General features: G+C 41.8%; 1 protein-coding gene across 4 annotated transcripts; it reads right to left on the reverse strand.

Annotated features, from left to right (window-relative positions):
• Window positions 1–539: 539 nt before the first annotated feature.
• On the reverse strand, window positions 540–17,301 carry tab1 (TGF-beta activated kinase 1/MAP3K7 binding protein 1). Of its 4 annotated transcripts, none has more exons than XM_080521187.1 (11): window positions 17,241–17,301; window positions 15,862–15,995; window positions 15,052–15,205; window positions 14,265–14,360; window positions 13,772–13,910; window positions 8,994–9,110; window positions 7,217–7,328; window positions 5,728–5,872; window positions 4,504–4,717; window positions 2,693–2,846; window positions 540–1,211 (listed from the first exon to the last, which is right to left on the reverse strand). In XM_080521187.1, the coding sequence occupies exons 1-11, from the start codon at window positions 17,271–17,273 to the stop codon at window positions 989–991; spliced, it is 1,521 nt and encodes a 506-aa protein (XP_080377313.1). In that variant the 5' UTR covers window positions 17,274–17,301; the 3' UTR covers window positions 540–988. The 4 variants fall into 4 exon arrangements, with proteins under 4 accessions (XP_080377313.1, XP_080377311.1, XP_080377314.1 ...); XM_080521185.1 differs by having other exon boundaries at window positions 540–1,214; XM_080521188.1 differs by having other exon boundaries at window positions 15,862–15,992; window positions 17,241–17,287.
• Between the last annotated feature and the right edge of the window lie 6,137 nt (window positions 17,302–23,438).

The following is a 23,438-nucleotide window of genomic DNA, read 5'->3' on the forward strand; positions in this document are numbered from 1 at the left end:
ATAAACTCTTATCCCCACTTAAGTTACATTTATGAGAACAGCACGTAGTTTGCTTATGCCAACAGTTTCTTCAAAACATTTTTACTAAGCAGCTACAGATTTATTTCAAGGCCCCATGAAGTGGAGAAACACATTTCCAAGGTTTTGTCTTGAATCTAACTGCAGTTATGTCTTGATCCGTCTGAAATATTGGTGAATAAAAGTGTCATTGAGCATTTCTGAGAGAAATCCCTCTCGTTTTAAATCTCCCATTAAAACGCCTAATTTCAGATGATTCACTCTGATCTGTTGGGCGTTCAGTGATTCTGCTTTCAGCAGAACTGCTTAGTGATGATCGACATGTGTCACCTCAAACTGTGCAGTTATTTAAACACCCCAATAAGCAGTGAATTATTAGTGAATTACATGGTGATGAACCAACCACTTGTCAGTCCTGAACAGTCTGCAGAATGAATGCTTTTAGGCGAAAGATTTGGGACATTTCCTTTACGGTAAGAAAGCCGAGCCGATGTATGTATGAAGAGACGTCAGAAAACGTATCGCTTAAACCACAGATGTATTTTCATCACAAATTTAAAAAAAAAGTACTTTCATTCATTCATTCCATCATAAGGCCGTACAGTTGGTCATTATTCCAAACTCCCAGGTCCTGTTTGTACATGTGACAATAGATTCTGCTATCTGGATTTTTTTTTTTATATATATAATATACTTAGTTTTATTATAAGGGCAACACACACACGTATATATATATATATATATATATATGTGTGTGTGTGTGTGTGTTGCCCTTTGTCTATCACAGAAGCGCAGGATTTCTTCTGGAAGTGTCAAGACATCATTTCACTGCCCACAGAACTCCATTCCATCGACTCTCCCATGCACCTTTAGGCCACTTATTTCTCAATGAGATACATTAATAGCATATCAGGCAAACTCTTGACAATCTTCACAATCAATATGCCAAAATGCCAGTCAGACTCCCTCCTCACTGGGGTCCCAGCCCCCCCTGGGTGCTGTGGCCGTCGCTGTGGTCGCTCCCCCACAGGCGGTAAAACTGGCTGAAGTCCACATAGGGCGGCACGCGGCCCGTCTCGTCGGGCTGCGCCGCCTGGCTCCCCCGCTGCCGGAACAGGCTGCCGTCGCCCGAGCTGGAGCTGGAGCTCTGCGTCTGGGTGTTGGTGGACTGGAGGGTGGCTGTGGGGCTCTGGCTGCTGGGGGGGTGGAAGGAGGATGAAGGGGAACGTGCGGTGATGCAGAGGAGGGAGGTGGAGAGGGGGAGTGGCCGGGGGGGAGGAGGGGTGGTGGACAGGGAGAAGAGGGAGGTGGAGACGGGGAGGATGGGGAGAGGGGAGAGAGGGAGTTCAATAATAGGCTGCAGGATGTCGACGGAGGCGTGGCAGGTGGCGGGGTGGGACGGACTGGAGGAGTGCAAGAAGAAGAGGAGGAGCGGGCGGGGGGGCATCGAAGGAGAGAAATATAGATGCGAGTCAGACGGTGAGTGGTGGAGGAAAGACCAAATGAGGGGGGGGGGGGGGTCGAAAAGGAGAGCAGCAGATTGCATGCTGCAGGTGCAGAGTCATGCAGAGTTTTTCAGCCGGTAACGTGAAGAAGTAACTCATTTTCACACTGCAGGTCTCGGCGGTGCTCGATTCCGATTTCTTGCCGAGATCTGATTTCTTCGCCTGATCGTTCTGAAGAAATTTTAAACGCCCCCATCAGACTGCAGTGGGAACGTCATCCGACCCCACAGGTGTGACATTGTCTCAAGCACAACGTTTCTGGAACTATACATGGATGCTGTGGCGGTCAGTGCGTTTACATCCATTTTGAACTGGTTGTCGAATAGAAACGGACAAAATTTTAACAAAATGACGAGGGAAAGAAGAAGATTGAAAAACATAAGAGCTTTTAACAGTCGCTTCTTCTGGTGGAGATTCGTGACTCAGGTTGACGTCAATGACGAGGACGACGCATACGTGCGACTTGACTGTTCGGACAGCAGCCGCTTCGAAAGTCGTCAGATCCAGATCCGATTTGGGACCACATGTGACCGAGGCCTGAAAAATCGCTCCGACTCAGTTTCCATGTAAACGATGGAGAAAACAACTTTTTAAAAATGCGGCTACTGCACACCACGGCCCAGCAAACAGTTCTTCTGCATGTGCGAGTCGATGCACAATAATAAAATGGCGGTATATTATTATTTGCGTGCATGTGTGTGGCTTCATTACAAGAACACAGGGCCAACTTGTGGCATGTCGACTATATTGTTTTCAAAACCTCGTCCTTGTAAAACGAAACTTTTCTAAAAGGAAAATGCAAAAAACGATGCAATTTCACTTTTTTTCGCGTAAACAGGGGCTTCGATCATCAAAAGCAGTCCCAGCTATTTTAATTCCTTCTCCTTTCTTCCTCAGCTGAGGTGGTGAAGAAATTCTTAGGTGCATTAAAATACTCCTCCAGCTACACTTGATCAATATGGGTGGAAAAAGAGAATAAGCACAGCAGTGGATGAGGGAGGAGGTGAAACATGGAGATTGGCTCAAATAAATGTTAGGTTGGGGAGACGGCGAGGGAGTGAGAGACCTGGCTCGTTTTAAAGCATGCCCGGAATAGAGTGTGGAGGAGCGTCAGGAGGGAGTCACCCGGCTCACAGCAGCAGAAGCAGGCGGAGGATGGAAAAGCTCACCCTGGCGTCGGGGTGCCCTCCTCCAGGGTGGAGGCCGTGTTGGTTCCGTTGGTGAGCGTGCTCTGTGAGGGCATGACCAGCGAGAGCGTCACGCTGGTTTTGCTGGTGCTCTGGCTGTTGGAGTAGGGCACCGACACGGGGTAGATGCGACCGCCTGGAGGGAGGAGGAGAGGACAGAGCGGGAAATCAGAGCTCAGACTCATCTCAGCAAAGGTTCGCCAAGACCGAAACTTGACATCTGATCTGAACCCCCCCCCCCCGGGTCGACGCTGCTTACGCCTTCAGACAAACACAGCTTTGAATCAACGTCTGCCAAAACGGATCACAACAAGTTAAGTGTAATCGTTAAACGTCAAGGACACAGTCAACATGTTTAGTTGACACCGTTAGACCTGCACCATGCCGGGTTTTCAATTTAACCATCAAAACAAACAAAACAAAACATTTCAAACATGATAGAAATCGCATAACAATTCGCAGTCGTGTGTCTTTCTGAGGTGTAAGAATGTACGACAACGTATCAGCCAAACAATTCAAACTTCCATATACCATACATTTAATAGATTAACTGAAACATTTCAAGTCGTTTTTGGTTTTATTCCTTATCTTAGCAAATAAGTCATCAAAATCTAGTCTGAAGGTAGAAATGACTAACACAACCTAACTTTTCAGTTATATCCCATTCTTGTAAGATGTACCTGTGTACCCTCTGTGTCCATTTATACACGTTGGTGCTAATAATCCATCATAATACTTACATAATGGATAATAACATCATATATAACAGCATATAGCTAAGCATATCATAGCGAATGAAATGATGGATAACTGCAGTATATTCATTGAAAAAGTTATAGAAAAATACTTTTACAAATACTTTTTGTTTCTTAAATTACAGGCTGAAGAATGTTTTATACTTGCATTGAATTAAAAAATATAGTCACAACTGAACTTTCTGAACTGAACTCACTGTTTATTTGAACTGTCAAAAAAAAAAGAGAGAGAAAACAATTAGCCACTATCTGTACCCAATAGCCTTTGTGCTAAGATGTGGAGGTTTTAAACTAAATGAGGGGCGAGGATGGGCGAGGTTTACTTTCAGATGTTTAGCAAAGCCGGAGGAAAAACCTCATTCACCGTCACTTGAATAGCAGAATCAAAAAAGACAATGAACTGCTCCCATCCCGAGATCCAGTTGAAATGTAACCTGACGTGACCGGGCATCGTCTGCTGCTGCCCTCAGAGCTTTGGACAGATCGAACTAGAGCAGAGATCAGTTCAAAACAATAATCCACCGCTTCTGTGTCCAGGTGTTCCTGTTTCACCTTTGTCATCACCTATTGACTCTATTGGATTTTCTCATGCTGGACTGTAAAGGGGATTTATAATTGTTTAACCTCTGCAACACTTTGGTCATCAGGAGCTCTTAAGCGAAGTCGGCGGCCCCTCTGTGATGTTCCAGCTTCATCAGTAGGTCTTTGTAATCGAGTTCCTGAATCTCATAAAGCCGTTACCCAGTGAACTGACGATAACCCAATAATACTGCTTCAATTTTTATCCGACATGCCAGCGAGAGCCAAAACATTACATCCACCTAGTTGTTGAAGTGTCCAGTAGAAATACACAAAGTAATGAGTGACATTCCTCTCTCATCAGGTCTTCACAGGCAGAGTTCAACATTTTTGCAAAGTTTCTCAAAGTTTCTGTATGCAAGCTCTTCAGTTCTCATAAATATAAATGAGGCACATTGTGTCGGTGGAAGTACTGATCCTCCAAACTGGAAATCAATCTCCGAACGCAGTTTTCCCTACCCTGCGTGGGCGTGAGCGCCGCGTCGGCCAGCGGGTAGTTGAGCGTGCGGATGAGCAAGGTCATGTCTTCGTGCCGGGAACACAGTGTGGCCCTCTGACGGCCCGACGCAAAGACGTCGTGGTGGAGCCGCTTCACCCGCTCCACCACCGACTGAGCCACGGCCTCCAGGCTGCTCTGCTGGGCCAGCTCGGCTGCTACCATGGCAACGATCTCCTACCATGGAGAGAGAGAGCGAGAGAGCGAGACAGAGAGAGAGAGACGTTAATGCTAAATAAGTGAAAACAGTAAACTTCCATCGTGTCTGTTCACATGAGCAAAACAGTGGGAGTTAATAAAAAGATAGCACTTTTTCCGCAGAGTGCAACTTTTAGAAACAGTGATGTCGGTCTTTGTAAACAAAAGTTCAGTTTTCTCAGTCTTTTCATACATGTGTGAGCATATCAATGAACATAACTATGGAGGAATCCAGAGTGTTTGTTAAGCTTACTCTTGGATTTAACAGCTTTTTTTAAACGAAATGCACATTTACAAAAAAAAACTTTTTTTTTTTTAAATGATCAGGATCAGTATAAACCAAGCCTGGCCAAAACCAGCCCGCAAGAGGCTCCGATCAGGCCTGTCAATCCACCAAGCCAATTGTAAAAACTGCTTGAATGTTCACATTGCACCAGGTCTGTACAGGTAAAATGCACCAAACGGTATTATTTTAAAAAATGTCTTATGTGATTGCAGTTTGTTAACTTTGGCTCCTTTGGTGCTCTCGTCTTCCGTCATGTAACCACCAGTTTAGAAATAATTAGGGCTGTCAATTCATTAACATTCCATCCTGTTTCCGATCGATAGCGCTCGCTGTAGCAGGACCTGAAATTTAGGCCCCATATATACACAACGCTTCGTTTTTGCACTTTCGTTTTCAGAGAAGTTTTGTATTTCCAGGCAATGTTTTAGAAATGACGTCCCATTACATTGAATCGCCAGAAACACTGAAGACGATGTCGAGTCATTCGTTGGCACTACTGGTTGTTTTTCAATTAAAAGCACACGTGCATGTGCACAGAGAATGATACGCTATAAACATAAACGATGGCGAGCACATGGACATCCGTATGCACATGTGCGGAACAAGTATTCACTATGGCCGTGGTGCACATGTGCAGAAGCAGTGTTTCAGAGAAGTTTCAGAGAAGTTTCAGTGAAGTTTCAGAAAGGATGAATCCTCTGACCTGATTGGCCTGCTCCGGGCCATGGGCGGACTCCAGAGCGTTCATCAGACCCTCTGACATCAGCAGTAAAAAGCCCGTCACTCCGTCCAGAGACTGGCTGCCGTGGATCTCCGGCTCGGCGATGATGGGAGTCGTCTTGGCGGCACTGAGAGGACAAGGTGAGACATCAATGAACAAGTTCACATCAAACCGAGGAGGCGGGACGATGAGATGGAAGCAAATCATTGACATTGAGATGAAAGGGAGTCGAGTGTGCTCGAGACCACAAGGGGACGACGTGGAGGGAGGAAGAAAGAGGCGTACGGGAGATGACTAGGAGACGCGAGTGCATCTGATCAGCGTACAATAACCTCAAACATTCAAAGAATCAATTAGAATTTCACATCACATTTTCGGGACTCTCTTTGAAGGCACCAAAGGAGGAAAATCTGCAGAGATCAGAGTGCGCTTTATAATTGGACTGACTCACTGAAGATCTTAAGAGTGATACGTTTGGCCTGGACAAGCGGATGAGGACAGAAAACGAGGAGTGTGGGAGGGACGGCGCCCTCGAAAATCCTGTAACTTCAAGTCAGGCTGTGCATGAGTCAATCTGATGATGCTGGAAATAGAGCTGTCACGGTCCAGGTAGAAGAGGAGACGTGATGAAAAAAGCGGAGCGCTCCGTTTGAGAGTTTCCTCGACTGAGAGACACGAGAGCGCCGATAAAACCCGGCTGTGCATCTTCGAAACTGAATCGGACAGCTGAAGTATCTTATCTAAACATAAAGACTCTAGGAACAGCCAGCCTGTTTGCTTGAAGTGAAAAATATTTTAAAAAATCTTCCTTTAAATTTTATGAACCAACATGTTTTATCTACTTGCGTTGAGGCTCGAGAAGTCGCTGTGAAACAAAGAACACAGGACGATGCAACAGCCTTGTCACTCGTACCATCTTCCATCGAGACACAGTGTTTTGTCTTGTTTGCTTTTTGTGGCTTCACAGACATCCCCGTCCCCTGCCTCCTCCTGTGACGGGCCCCAAAGCCATTTTTTTTTATTTTTAAAGGCCCAAACTAGAGATTTAATCTCTGCGGGAGGATCTGAGCCGACCTTGAGGCCTCCTCCCAGTCCAAATGCATCTGGCAAAGCTCTAAAGGGAGGTGATTATAATCAGATACCAGAAACACGTATACTGGCTCCTCCCAGGGTGGAGAGGATGTCGAGTCTCTCTTGAGTGAGAACACTCTTCATGAAAAGTAAAGCCCACCACCCTGACGAGAAAACTCCCTTCAGCTGCTCGTGTACGAGATGTTTTTGTTTCCATCATGATTGAAACGACACAACCATAAGTTGGGGATCGACCAGCACTCAGCTCCAGCTTTACCACAACAATCCAGTAAAAGCTCTGAAACCCACGTTGTTTTGCAGAAATATAAATACAGCTGTATATAATTTTAATTCATTTAGTAGTGGTTCCAGATTATCTGCATGTAAAAAATGTCTTCACCTGAGCACGTCAATCTCGTTGTAGTTGAATTTGACGGGGTAGTCTCCGAGCCGCCGTGTGCTGCTCTGCCCCGCTATCTGTGCCGCTTGCCGTACACGAGTGGAATCCACACCTGGAGGAGAGGAGACGTGAAGTCAGGACAGAGAGGAGTGGAGCGTTACGACAGCGGAAAGAGGAGAAAGGGCATTGGAGGATAAAGCAATAAAGACGAGAGCACTGAGGTGGGTGGAGAATGTGAGGCTGCGTGAAAGCACCGGCGGGGGTGGGGGTGGGGGGGGGTGGGGGGGGGGGGGTGGAAAAGGTCACCTTGGTCTGGGTTAATGGAATGACTGTCATTCCTTTTAAATCATTCAAAAATGGACCCGGACAACAGAATAATTAAGTGACTCCCGACTGGAAACAAGAGCAGGAGAGGAGGGAGAGAGAGAGAGAACAAAAGACTTAAGGAATAATGTAGTCGATTCTCCATTCTATCCATTACAGGTGCCAGGATGCACCTAATGCTCGCTCTGCAGAGCTAATCACAATGTATGCATTTTCTGCTGCATGCGCAGCGCTCATTACTGGACCATTAGCGTGGCTGTCCAGCATGGATGGATGGCTGCGAGTGTGGCCCGTTGGCAGTCCATCTGGGCTAATGGCCACGTCACCGTCAGGCCCAATTTGGAAGGAAAGGTTCATCTGCCATCATGCTAATTTGACACTTCGAATGGATGGATGTTTATTTATCCGTCATAAAACTTACAAAGCTTGCTTCGAAAAGGAAAGGGAGACAACATATTTCAAAACAGATGAAGATGAACTAGTTTTTGTATTTACTACACCCAATTACTTTCTATGGTTTGAGCTTATAAAAAGCTGAAAATACTAATTATGCCGGTCCAAAAGGGACCATCTGCAACTTTAAAAACATCTCAGTGTCGTGACGGTTGTAACCCAGAGGAGTCAAACGTAAGACCCGTGGGCCAAAACCGGACCGCGAGAGGCTCCATTCGTTTAAGCCACAAGGTTCAAAGCGTGTGATACAAGTCGTGCACTACAGTCCAGAAATGACTGGTATATGTAAATTCTATGTTGGCTGCCTGCACAGAAGCAAAAATTGGACCCGGTTTGAGTGCGGGCAATTTTTCCTATGACACCGGAGGAAGGAAATCGGCGAATGTGCTTCTCGTATATCGCTGACATATTGAGACAGACGACGGCAAACAGTTATATTTGAAAATGCTAATTACATCCACTCTAGTTTTCTATTAGGGCATTTTCCAAAACTTTTCAAAAACTTTAAACAAAGAATATAAACCCACAACATTTCCATGTATTTCACGACAGTGCAAACACTTGTGTCTTTGCGTCGGCTTTCTCCAGATACAGCGATACATTGATGCTTCTGTGTGAAAATGTACGCGTGTCCGTCGGCGTCTCCTCAGTGACGGACTCAGAGGTGCGCCCTGCTTTCGCCCATCGCCAGCGGGAACACCTCCAACTCTCCACGTGTTGCATAAAGTAATATAGCAGACGAATCAATGCATAACAACTAAATCAACGATTAGTTCCTGAAATAATTATCAAGCAAACAACATGTGATGACGCACACAGAGCCAGTAGTTATGAGCCGTGTTCTTTGTCGGAAGGTCATCCTGATTCACCTCAGCTTATTTCTAAATCCTGATTGTGGATGCTTCACAGTTCTGAAAATGACCTGTGTGTAAAACGGAGCAGTTGTTTTTTTTTGCCTGTATATAAACATGTATCGGTTTTCATTTTGGGAGTGTCTCACCCAGAGCAGCCAGCCTCTGCAGCTCCTCCTCGTTGTCCGTGCTGTGTGGTCGCCCGATCTGAAGAACCTGGTTCTGCCCGTCGCTGGTGGACTTGCACAGTAAAGCTCGGTTGGTCCCTGATGGTGACGGAGAAACAAACAGTGATTTTTTTTTTTTTTTGTTTTGTTTTTGGGTGGACATTTCACTGTGTTTTGTACCAGACGGTTTCATTAAAATTGAGATTGGAGTCATTTTAGGTAGTAATCGTTTTGAATCCCATCACGTATACTGTGTAAAGTTTAAATTCAAGCTGTTATTACGGTGTCATTTTACTGGTCCAGGCCACTCGAGATGACATTGGGCTGCGTGTAAACCCCTGAACTATGTGTTCGACACCGCTGTGCACTATACAATTGAATTTGGACAGATTATGCACAATTCAAACACTTTTAAATGCAATCTGGCCAAAATTAACAAGATTTTATGAGGTTTTACAACGACAACACCTCAGCAGAAACCGCATCATTGTCATTAACAAACCTAGCGAGATGTCCTCGTCTTTTACCGACGTTGGGTTTAGTGAGTCACATTCAGTTGTGGTGTTTATTGGGCAGGATTATACTGAAAGCTGATTCTAGTGTTCTAACTGCTCCTTTTGGTAACGAGAGGAATGTGACAAACACTTCAAAAACGGCACAAATACAACCCCAGAGCAGAGTCAGCATGTCTCCAAGAGTGTCATCAATACTGAAGGGGTCCACTGCAGAGTTGAAATTGAGCAGCTAAATGTGAAACAGATGCACCATGAGCTCAATTCAAGATCCAGTCTGAATGGATCAACGTCATGACTCTGCAGGCTTTGCGCATAACGCACAAATAATACAGAAGATTGTTAACATCATACAGAGGACCTGTGATATTTTTCAGCATTGCAGGACACATTCTGTCCTCTTCCGGATCAAACAGATCTGAACCCAAAATCAATTGTCAAATATGATTAAACTCAACACATTTTAATTTATGAATGCATATGGTAAATGGATTTCATCTATATACCGCTTTTCTACTGCTTGAGCAGTCCCAAGTTAATTTACTTCGTAACGTCACATTAACCCATTTTTTTTTTTTTTTTTTATACAGTCATCTTGTTTTGCACCAAGTGTGGTGCTGGTGTCAAATTACAGGCATTTTTAAACTCAACCAAAGTCCGATTTTTAGAAAAGGAGTCTCAAGAGATTAAGAAATGTACACATCTCACATCGACACATAGCTGGGAGCGCTTTAGCCCTGATCACTTACTACTCTCATGTTAGAATCTCTCTGTGTATGAAGTTCTAAATTATAATGAAAATATTTGAAAAATAACAACATATCTTGTAAAAAAAAATAAATAAAAAAAAAAAATTCTTGGAAAGCGCTTTGATGATTCTTCGAAGGAATATCTGACGTCTCCCACTTCCTTGATAATTACTATTCGGGTTTGTGTAGTGACAAATTGAGATGACAAACTACAAACTCACATTCTGTTTCAAACCAGCAGAGTCGAGAGCATTCCAATATTAATTGGAGGGCAACAGGAAGTGTCGCCCTCGGGAACATGTTTCTTTAGAAACTTTCTGGGCAGTATGTACAACACATCTGCTGACCATCTTTAGGCCTAGGGTCATTTTTTATTTTTCCTTCTTCCCTTGAAAACACAAAACGAGCCGTATCGACTCCGTTTTTAACAGCTTTAACCTGGATTCATAACAATGGGCTATTAAAAAGAACAATCTCACAATATTATCACCTCTTACTGTGAAGAAACTCTCCCAATCGACCGTTTCCCAGTCGCTGGACCCTTGACGCAACTAAAATAATTGTACCAAACTACTTTGAAGTGTATATCAGCAGTAGTCTCTGAGATGTAGTTTGTGAAAAAATGTTTAGGAGTCGTTCCCCTCCATTAGACGCATCCAATTTCTAAAATAATTGTTGCAAAGATAAAGGTACATAATTTTACATTGGATCTCAAGAGATTCTGCGAACAGCCTGAGCAAGATTAAAATATATGAATAATTAAGCAACAACACCTTTATTTCAACTCCATATTACCCAAACGGGACACATCATACATTTTTAATATTCACATCAAATATATGTGTTTTATGTTCCCTTTTCCTCTGTTGTGTTCCGAGTTGATTCACTGTAATGGTTGTTTATTTCCCCGGTCCACAGTGTTTTATAAGAGTAAATATAGTCTAGAGTTGGAGCATGTATGAACTAAAACCAGATTGTTTTTTTTTGTTTTTTAATGAATCTGATATTTCATGGTTAACTTTGTCTCACTTAGGCCCCATTTACACAACGCTGTCAAGTGAAAACTGAAAACTGTTGTTGCGTTTTGGCCGTCCGTTTACACAACAACAATTATCAGAGCCACTGATAATTCAAGTTTTCAGAAATGCTGCTCCTGCGCACCACAGTCGTAGGAAAGCAGTCTTCTGCACATGAGTGGATCTACAATAACGAGGTGCTTTTCAAGTCAATCGCGGTTTTTTTTAAGCCATTTAAAAAGTGTCAACGCAGAGAACGTGAAGAAGGCAATGGAGGAAAGGTGTGTCTTAAGCAAGGGCTCCAGCACTGTGTGGATCCCATTTGCACTTTACTTTTTAAGGATTTTTTTCTTCTCAAACCGACCTGTTTAAGACACTTTGAAGTGAAATTGCGACGTTTTGATAGGTTTTACCAAATTTATCTTGTAGTATTATGGTTTTTGATTGATTGGTTGATTGCTTTTTGCTTCGAACATGTAAAAAAAAAAGAAAGAAACAAAACAGAATTATGAAATGAAAGAAAAACATTAAAAAAAGAAAGAAAAGTGAATGAAGAAAAGACGACAATCTATCCTTGATATGTGCTGATCTGTATTTACATGATCGAAAAGGAATAGATAAGTATTAACTTATCTTATCCTACTCAAGCAGGTTTTCCTTTAAGTGTAGAGTAACAAGAAAAAGTTACAAATCTGACTTTAAAAGGGTTGGCCAGGAGAAGTTTGTTCATACTGATAAGATGTGAATCCGAAGCAGCAAGAATGAAAGGACGACATGAAACACAACGGACGCATGTCACAACGTCATTTCACGACGCAAGAATCCTACAAGCTGTATTTTGACATGAGAACGTTTTGTGTTTAAAAAGAACAAATAAGAAGAAAAGAAGTGGACTGGTCATGTTGCCCGAGGCGGATGAGACGCTAAAAATAGCCTCCGTGTCCTCTGAAGAGTCTGCATGGCTTGAGAACAGAAGCTCAGCAGCACGTCAAGTCGCAGTTTGCAGCATCATTGGAGGCGTCTGACAAAGAGATTTATGGAGTGTCGAGATATTCGAGTCCATTCGGTCTTCGTGTGTGGTTTTTACACTGATGTCCTTTAGAAACTCAACAGAGCAACATCAGCTTTTATCTCTTTAACTTCCTTTGTTATACAACTCCTATTTACAGCAGCCTACATTTGAAATAGATGCTTGCAGGAATATCAATTGAAACAGAATTTCTGCATAATTGAAGAATCGCATTATTTAAAAGTCATTCGTTTTATTGAGAGAGAGAAAGCGACCCGGTTAGAAACTCAATTAGACTAATTGGTTCAGAATGTTTCACGGTAATCACAGTGGAAGAGCAAAGGGGAAGAAAAACGAGTCACTAATTGGTCGGAAATAACTGGAGCTTAAAGGTACACCGTGTAATATATCGGAAGCATCATGTCATTTAATTCTATTATGGTTTAGTTTGTATTTAACCAGCAAGCTGCAGTGGGTCCAGGTTCTATTTATAAACACAATAGAGGCTGCTGCCATCAAACATAGCAAACTATCATTAGCCTCAAAGTTATTCTGCCAGGACGACTTTGTAAAAACATGTATAATGCAACAGTTCTAGAAGAAGTTTGTTGGATATTTCACAAGAGAAGGTTTCAATAAAATGTGGTTTATGTTGAGATTGCAGTCACTTTCTGTAGAAATCCTTTGGTTTTGTGAAAATAGCGACATTTCCATCTACACTCATATACGACATTGTATTATCCTTATTGGCGTGTACTTCTTAGTGATGCACCAATAACACCTTCTTTTTTTTTTTAAAGAGAAGTACAAGTAGCTACTAACCTTTAGCTACTTGCCGATGCGAGTGCTTAGAAAATGCTACATTTTGTTTATTATTGTTTTGTGTTATTAACACAGTGTGCTAATGAGCCCGGCTTCAAGCAGAGATGCTGCGGTTATTGTGCCGAGAGACATTTCCTCAGCTGGTTCCCCAACACTTCTATTTGCAAATTTTATAATAAAATATTTTCTGCGTTTTACCCGTACTGAAGTCTTGCGTGGTTTCTGGATCTCTCAGATCACGCTTCCACCCCCCCCCAAATTCATGTTTGTTAACTTCCTCCACCAGCAGGTCAAACTCCAGGTGTCATATTTTGTTTTGTGCTCGTGAGCACAAAATGAAACGCACACAAACAACTAAATGTTACAGTTTGCAGCCGATATATCTTGTGTAAACAAGACTTGATGCATCGAAAATCCTCACTTAAATAACCGTTTGCATGTGATCTCAGTAAATCAAGTCTGCTGGGCTTTTACATCAATTCAAATATGTGTCGACCTTGAAGTCTCTGCCTGCAAGTCGCTTATTGTGGCACTTGATTACGTTAACTGCTTCTGTTTCTATTGCAAATCGACAGTACAATTAAACTAACGGGAGGACGATGACCAAAACCCTTATTTGACTGTAAAGGTGTGAGCGTGTGTGTCTCCGTACCGACGTTGGCGATGTAGAGCTTGTTGTTGAGGATGAGTGCCACCACGGCCGTGGCGCCTCCCGACACCTCCTGCTCCAGCTCCTTCAGCCGCTCCTGCACCTTCTGATTCTGAGGGGAGAGCTGGTGGAACGACACGTTCTGGGCAGAGGGTGGGAGGGACGGGACGACGGTGGGTGAGGAAGAAGTACAGGAACCGCGAGACAAGAGGTCAAAGCATGAGCGTGAAAGAAACCGGGAAGAACAGAAACTGGGGAAGAAGAAGTCTGAAAGGAGAAAGAGGAAGTTCAGCAGAGGAGCATGAAGAGAAACCTGACATGGTCTTATTTAATCAAACTTGCTGATGAGACCAATTAAAACCTAAACCAGTTCATTCTCTGACGGCTGAGCATTAGCTCGCACTGATGCCCAAATCTGCTGTTGCTATGGAAACCAAGAGGACCGTCCACTTCTCAAATTTCATCTTGATCCGTCAATGTGTGTGTGTGTGTATACCTCATTGTGTGGTAGGACATAGTTGGACAGGTGAGCTTTCTCAGCCAGAGCGTCGTCGATTGTTTCAAAGTAACTCTTCTCCACCACATCGAAGGCCTGTAAATGTAAACAACACACTAAAAAGAGACACAAAATAAGGAAATACTAAAGTGCCAACCACGAGGAGTAAAAATAATACGATGAGAGATGAAAGCGCGTTGTGCTTTGCATTCAGGGGCTAATGACGGATGGATGAATCTATCAACCTGCCTTCAGGATCCACCACAGATCGTTATGCTCTCGTGGTCTTCACTGAGGAGACAACAGCACTGGTTTGGATTCATTTACAAAAGCACCACATGGGGAACGTTTCCCCTTCATCTGTGGCAACTCAGCCTCACATCATATCAGATGTCCAACATCCAATTTGAACTCAAACCTCTGTTTCGTAAACAAGGCCTTTATCTCCGTCTTTTGTACTGCAACAAGCACGCCTCAAATGTCCTTTGAAAAAGACAGGTTTCCAGGTAAAACAAAAGTGATAAATCAAATGAACATGCCTATTTGTGGCTGTTTGCACAAGACTTTTAACAAATGAACTCGAGCAGCATAATTATCTTCTTCGTGACGAAGGTGATTCTTGACAAAGGAAAAGTGAAAAAGCAGTTCAGTGAAACAGTCACTGTGCGGAGAAATGCTCCGACGAGCACAGGGAGAAGTTAGGAGCCCATTTCTGACTGAAGTAGCTGCATTTTTCTTCATTATGAATGTGAGACATTGAAACATTTTGCGTCGATTCCTCTCTGACCTGTGTGAGGATCTTGCGGACGTCGCCGTCGGTGTGGCTGGAGTTCAGCTGCCCCAGCAGCAGCTCGGCCGTCAGACACTGCGAGGCGAAGCTGGCTACTCTGTTTCCGTCGTAACCGTTGAAGACTCCGTACAGGAAGCAGCCGTCCTCGCCTCTGAGGGGGAAAGGGACAAAATGATAAAAACATCCTTTATCACTGAATATCACAACATTTTATATTAGCTGGGGCATTCAGAGGGGACATGAGAGGTGGGGCGAGAGAGCTGAGGACTTTCTATATATTTTTTTTTTAATAATGAATTGAAATCTTAGTGACAATGCAATATATACTTTTTTTTACAGGCATTTATAGCCTACTTGTATTTATTTTTATTCACAATTATCACAATCTGATGCATGTATGTATAATATCACACTAGTGTTTTAATTATTATTCAAATCCTAAAAATACTTTGATACGATTTGTCAAGAAATCCTTTATTTTCATTGAGATTTAATATTAAAGTCTGTTCCACACGATTAAAGGACATTTGCCGCCACCTAGTGGCCATTTTAAATCACTGCAATATGCTGCAAGAAACAAAAGTAAACATTCAACATTACATTTTTGAATATTAATAGAATTGATCAAGGCACTGTGTCTTTCTTGACATTTTGATGTCATTCTCTGGCTGTTAACGGTTTTGTTTGGGTAAATTCAGCAGAAATGGCAAAGAACAAAAGCAGTGAATCCTTTCACACCTCCAGATTCATCGCGCCTTTTCTTTTTTTTTTTTTTACGGTTTTGTTTTGATCCCCAACCGTTCTTACCTGAACCGGAGGTGTCCGTCCTCATTGGGGTGACTCTGAGTTCCCTTGCCATCGGGCCCGTACACGCAGTTGGGCGCTGTGCCAACCCCGCACATCTGACACAGAGGCAGGTCGTCCGTCCAGCTCTGATGCTGCTGAGAAGAACAAACAGTCAAGATTATTATATGGATCTTTATCAAACACAACTGATCATTTTTTTATGCTCTAAATGTGCTTAATTGGTTGTCGTTTTTTGTTTGTTTTCTATGTTGTGTATGTGTTAAACTCATTTCAATAGCAGACATTAGAACTCCCCCATGCGGTCAGGATTGGCAAGCAAATGTTATACATTGATCTGATCATAAATCAAATTGCGAATTCTATGTAGTCCTCAATTCGTTTTTAAAATTTACATTTAGGTTGAATAAATGCCCGAAACAATAAATGGTACTATTCATTTAAACCATATCATTTAAACTTGAATGACAATGACGGACAAGGAAAATATGACTGAAAAAGTTTAAAACTAATCCTCCTGAGTAAGGTCATCACTTCTAAATGCCACTTAAAATGTTATCTTATGTTAATCTTATTAATCCTATTTTATCATGTATATTCAAATACTTGCTCACCTAATTTTGCACTAGTTTATGTTTACATACTGGACATAGTTTTCACCAAACTTTTACCGTTTCTTTTACATGCTGTTTGTGATTGCCCTGTGGAGGGCTGATGACCTGTCCTGGATGTACTTTGCCTTCATCCAGTCAGCCGGGATTACCGGAGTTAATATAGAAGGTGGGTGTGTTTCTCTCACTCATGTTGTCATTAGCGTCTCTAAAATCTGTAAGAGCAAAGCTTCACAGAGATAAGTTGGTAAACTTTTGGTGATTTTTACCGGTCTAATGCCAGAGTTCTAACGGCTGACAGCCTGTCTGGGGGACAAAAGTGAGTGATGAGGTTGACGAGAGCCTGAATGAACGTGAAAAGTAAATTTTTAACACCGTAAACAATCAAGTTTGTTTACAAAATAAGCACTCCTTCACTTCTGAATCTCCTCAGCTTCACTTCCTCACATCTGCCTCTGCATGACGGTCAGGGAAGTTCCCTAAACACCTTCGACTTTCTTTCGTAACATCACGGGTGAAAGTTTCACACATCAATACTTGTTTTGACTCATTTTAAAGTGATGCTAGCTGGCTAACTGCTAACCGCCCCTAGTGTGCTCAACTCAGCCAGCTAGCGTTAGCATCACGGACAGACGTTGTTTTTTTAAATTGGATGGGAATTAAAGAGGCAAACGTGACCAGCAGGGGGGATAACCGAGACCAGATCAACCCCCACAAGTGATGCAAGGGTGATATTTGCAGTGAGAAGTCAGAAATGAAGAGAAAACTTACACTCTGCATCAAATTCCTGCGCTGCGCCGCCATGTTGGACGGGATGTGTTGCGTTCATGATCCACTGCAAACCTCGTAATTTAAAAAAAAACATCTCAGGCTCAAATTTAACGGCTAAAATAATCGACGTGAATATTCGTAGAAACTGAATTATTATACTATTAAAAGATTGTCCTGCATGGTTCGCCTTTACTTTTACGAGACTCCGCCTGCATTTCCAATGTCCGACACCAAATAACAGCGTCACCAATCCAACTTCACTTGCGTTATTTTTTTGAAAAGAACCAATTAATTAATTAATCAGAAGTAATTATGAGGTTTTGTTTTAAAATGATGTAGACATGATTGATAAGAGTTTTGTTAAAAACATTACGAACACTACTTCCTGGTTGTCGCGTCTTTTTGACTACAGTACCCTCTGGTGTCATTGCTGAGAACCGCATGTTAATATACAAGCATGAATAGAATAGAATAGAATACTTTATTAATCCCAGAAGAATATTCTTTCTCAGGTTTCCGGTCAATTTGATTCAAAACAAAACAACGTTACATTGTACAAACGTTTTTTTATTCACACAACCGTCACAAATACATCAGTCATGAGGACACAGCCTCTGTATCTGCATGTAGAACAGAGTATGAGTCCTCTGGAACAAATATTACATTATATTCCTCCTCTCAACCTCCACCGTCCTCAGGATATGTCTTCAGTTGTATTCTGTCTGTTTATAAAGAAAATAAAAATGTAACTTCAGCACTGATTTCCAAATGTCAGTTGTTGGAGTCTGCAGTACTTTCCCATTATTCTGATGGTGAATCCACTGTTATCCCTTTGCTCCTCGTGTATTCCCACTTGGTGCTGCAACAATGTGAAATGAATGAAAGATATCTAATTAAATGAATGCTTTTAGTAGAACATTCTTAATTGGGATCACATACATGTTCAATCAATTAATTTGCATTTCTAAACAGAGAAATTGGATTTACCGGTTTACTATTCTGCTTTAAAAATTTCTGAGGTGGTCTCGGTGAATCATATCACATTTGGTATAAGAGTGTGAATTTATTGTTAAGAATTCTTGAGGTATTTATGGAATATGAGCAGTATGTAGTGGATGTGTGTGACATTTATCTGGGGGTTCCTTGCAGGAGACACTTGTGTTTATCTCTGGGCAATTCTTAGCATATGAGAATGTGAGTCAGTATGTCATTTCATTATAAGATTCTCATGATTGCTGTTATATAGTTGAACTAAGGAGACACTACCATCTGAAGGGATTCAGAACATTTTCCTTTAACAGCAGAGGGGGTGCACCGTTCCTGGAGGTACTGCAATACCAGGTCGATGCGTGGAGTGGACGGAGCAAGCCCCTATTCCATCTCCCTGTTCCAAAAATCAATTTAATATATGGTCCCCGGGTAGGGGACGTATCAGATATTAAACTGATAAGAACAGATACTACACTTGATCTTAGCCAAAAGGCCGAGAAGCGATACTGATAATGGGTCCGAGCGGAGGCAGTGATCCTCCGTACCGTCAACAAGAGTCCCGGTCAAACATCGACACACCACGCCATTCTTTAGGAATTAAAAGAAAACATAAAGAAGAAACTAAAAAGTCCGAGCTCGAGTTGATCCGGTGAGTATGAAGACTTTAACGAGGGTTTATTTTTACAATAAAGTTTGCCTCCGTGAACACGTGACCCGTTCTGCACCAATAGAAACACACAGCCGAATAAACGCTTACATCTTCATCTAACACGGAACAATGTTGATTAAAGTCCAGCAGAGGAGCTCGGAGAGTGTTTGGATTCGATCCGACATCCTGGAAGAAACATGTAGGAAAGAAAAAAGACTTGATTCAAGATTTGACGTCGCAGGAAGCCATGGCAGGAAGAGCACAGATGAAGACTCGCCTGCATTGCCTCTCGTGTGGAGGAGCGGTACTGCATGTATCAGACTCAAACTCTGCACTTTGTTACGTTGCCGAGCAAAGTTTACGACTCCTACTGCAAATATCACCTCGAAAACCTCCAGGAGTGGAAACATGAAGACATTTTAACAGAGCAGAAACAAGGTATACGTTATTAGAAGAAGCAGAGTTAATTTTGTCGAACGCCACCACAGGGAAATCATAAAACATAATTAACAAGCCAACAACGAAAACAATACAACAACCTTTAGTGAAAAAGTACGAAAACCTTTATCTAAAAATGAAGTTTAAAGCGGAATGAAACAAATTTCGACCATTAACCGACTAGTTAATTCGTTAATTACAAATGAAATACTGCAATATTTGGCTTCTCACGAATAGTTAACATTAAAAAAAACAACTAGTTAATTTAAAGTTAGATATACAGTTTTTAGTACTTGACAGAGAAAATGCAGTCACTGAGTAATTATGAACTTACAAAAAAGACTTTTGACCCACTAGGTGAAGCTCCGATAGTTCCAGAGTGAAGATCTGCATGTTCAGTCGTCCTCTTATGCACTGCGCAGGCGCGCTGCTCTGTTTGGGCCGGGCAAAACTCAGTGCTGCACAAAACACCTTAAATCGAAGCAGTGCTTTCAGGATTAAAAATATTGTTTTGCAGTTACATTGTATGACATGCTTGACTGATTTTTATACAATTTATTACGAGAGTTCTGGACTTAGGTAGAGGGCTGCAGCGAGTTAAAATCGATTGAGATCACTTGTGAAAGATTGTGTATTATTTGTTGGTGTCATATGAAATATCAATTTTACAAAGTGATTTAACTTTGTTTAAAATGTCGTCATTTGGTTTGTCTCATGTTTCAATGTATAACATTCACAGCTCATTGACTTATAAATCATTATTGTTCATGACTAATCTTTTTAGCATTATTGATTTGAAGGGTTTCAAAGTATATCTGACACATTTGGAAGGATTATTACGTTTATTTGACACAATAACATGCTCGTTTATAAAGGTTTATTAATATTGTGTATCTTTGATATTGTAGCTTCTACTGTTTCTGAGCACTATTTTCATGTCGGCACCCCCCCCCCCCCCCCCCCCCCCCCCCACACACACACACACACACACACACACACACAGATGAAACAGCATCCTCTTTATAATGTCTTTATTTTTACTGGTTAAAATCAAACACGTCGAAAACATACAGAACAGTATTTTTTCCCCCCAATTCCTCCCTGCTTTTTGTCATTTTTTTTCCAAAACATATTTCACAAAGGAACATCACATGACTACGTGTATACGAATGTACAGTATAAAGTATATATTGAAATATACTTAAGGTAATTTGGTCATATATATGTATTTTTCTTGTTGCTGTATTTTTTTCTTATAGTTAGTAGTGTTATCTCAAAAATAAAAACATCTCCTTCCTCTGAAAGCAACATATAAAATGAGGTGTGCTAACCTCACCACACGTCTGATCACAACAATACTCAACGGACCACAAATATCTTTCTGTCTTTTTTTTATACAGAACTAGCATAATGCCCTAAAATAAAGCAAAATCTGTCTCGAAACGCTGTAATAGAATTAATTATCGATTTACATATATTTATAGAGCAATAGATACATAGATATCTAAATTCCTTAGGAAAATGAAGCCTGTTCATAAATACTCATAATGCTCATGTTTGCCTCAAGGAGAAACACAAGAGGGTGATGTTTCTGTGAGGTGAAGTGATGAGAAACTATTTCAGATGCTTAAACGTGATGGGAAATGTCGGTTTTTATGTGTGTTATGGACAAGATTCGATCATCTCTAATTCTGCATTGAAAATCCTGAAGGAGAGCTCTAAAGGGAACCTACTACATTTTAGTAGCATCAGGTTTTCATATTACCTCAATTTGTTATTAGACTGTGAGGCAGGTGTTAAACTACAGGTACTCACAGCTGGATGTTTAAAGCCTCATGTATTTTCAACATGTGGTTTCCTGCTCTCGACACAACACCTTTTAAGCTGGTGAAAGGTCAAACAGACTAGGAGCCTGATGACAAATTACAAGCACTTGATGACTGAAGTCTCATTTAATATTATGAGGTTTGTTTCCCCCAGCTTCATGCATAACAAATTCAGAGCATAGAAGCTAAGAGGACTAGGAGTCTGGTGTCAAATTACAGGTACTCACTGCTGGATGTTAGAAGCCTTGTGTGATTTCATTCTGTGGATTCCTGCTGCAGAAAGAACCCCTTTCAGCTTGAAAAATGTCAAAAGACGGAGGCTGGTGTCAAATTACAACCACTAGATGCAATGAGTTTCCCTTTCTTATGAGCTCTTTATCTGTTGTTTTGCTCCAAACCGGAGGGGACACTTTCTGACCACCGAAGCATTGAAAAAGCCTAAGAGGCTGGTGTAAAATTACATCACTTGATGTTTGCATTCTCATATAGTGTTATGTGTATTTTCTGCTCCAGACAGAACACATTCGGAAAATAAAAAGATTAAAAAGACTAGGAGTCTGGTGTCAAATTACAAATACTGGATGCTAATGAGGCTTTGTGATTTTTTTTAATGGAACTTTTTGCATCTGACATGGCTCTCGCCTAGTATTAGAGCATTTACAAAGACTATGAGGCTCGTGTCAAATAACAAACATTAAATGTCGCATGTTTGAAGCCTTTGTCTTTTCTCAAAGCACTTTTCACCTGTAGACATTGCATTTTACTTCCACAAGATAAGTGAAAAAGGTCCATGAATCTGATGTCAAATTACAAGCACTTGATGCAGCATGTTTGCAGCTTTCGCTAAGATTCTTTAGAAGCTGGCCAATTAGAAGAAGGGCGGTTTAGAGCGGGCCATTAAACTGAAGGATGCTTGGAAACAGTATGTGTCAAAGAGTAAACCAACAAAGAGCCCATTTGAACAGTATCTAAGGAACTTTAACTGTTTAAGTCCCGGAAAGGTACTCTTGAATTAGCATAATCGGTCCCCTTTGATTTACGTGAATGTCAGGCTCAAGTTGCTCTGTGTTTGGTGGATCTTGCTTGGCAGTCAGCACTAAGGCAACAGTTGAGGAATAAAAGTAGAAACCAACACACTTCCATACATTGAGGAGGGGGAAACAAAAAAAAAACTGCGACCATTCGATACACTGACAAACGCGCGCTTATTTTACAGCGGAGGGGATTCGTTGCAGCGCTCAGGAGGTTTTGCCTGTTTGAAGTCGATGAGCCCGGCTCCTGAACCTGGTCTGGTGTGTCGGACTTACACTGGTGGGTCTCACTGCTCGGCTGACGGACAGCAGACGTTTATAAACTGAATGAAGTGTGGTCATGAACATTGATCCCCTACAGCAAGGGCACTCAATTCTGAGCCCCGAGGGCCGATGTCCTGCACGTTTTGGACGTCTCCCAGCTTCAGCACACTTCAATCTAATGTTGATGTCATCATCAAGCTTGTAACAAAGCCCAAGTAACGAGCCTCTTGTTGCATGCAGGTGTGTTGCGACTTGGAGAGACCAAAAGCACCGACCGTCACACGTGCGATCCAGTGCAAAGCCACCAGTGTATGGGTGTTCTGACTCCACTGTTGTTTTGCAGCATTCAACTATGTAATTAACATTTTGTTCTGTTCCAAGTTATAATTTAAGAGGATGCACAAGATTTTAGATTTTGGTTCCTCCGACATGAATGAATAGAAACCCCACAAATTACTGACAGTAACCACTTTCTGGAATTACTTGTAAGCAAGGTGGATAAAAATCAGAAACATACATTTAAAAAAAAAAAAAAAAACTGTTGCAAACTGTTGAAATTACAGTTAATTGGGTTCATTTTGTCCATACGTTCTGGCAAAAGCCATTGAAAAAATAAGTTCCATTGTAACATACTTAATTACGTGATGCAGTACATTTTTTCAGAGAATCACACCCATTCTGAATGTGAATCGGACAACTTTAAGAATCCGAAACGAGAGAAATCACTTTCAAAAACGATCCCCACTGCTGTGAGTGTGAGATTTTAACCAAGTGCAGAAGATAGAACTGGTTAATCTGTGTGTCTTTCAGGTTGTGATGATTTTGTATACTTAGGTTAGTTGTTTCCCACTCATGTTGGGCAAAGTCAACCCAAAACGGACCCCAAATTGGGTGAGGTTGTAATTTCCTTCCAGCGTAACAATAAACAATAATTCAAATGGAATAATTTCCCACGACTTCATCCAGATCAACCCTAACAGATATATGCCTCGGTATCAAC

Source organism: Blennius ocellaris (genome assembly GCF_963422515.1).
Source record: "Blennius ocellaris genome assembly, chromosome: 3".
In the NCBI taxonomy this organism is placed as follows: domain Eukaryota; kingdom Metazoa; phylum Chordata; class Actinopteri; order Blenniiformes; family Blenniidae; genus Blennius; species Blennius ocellaris.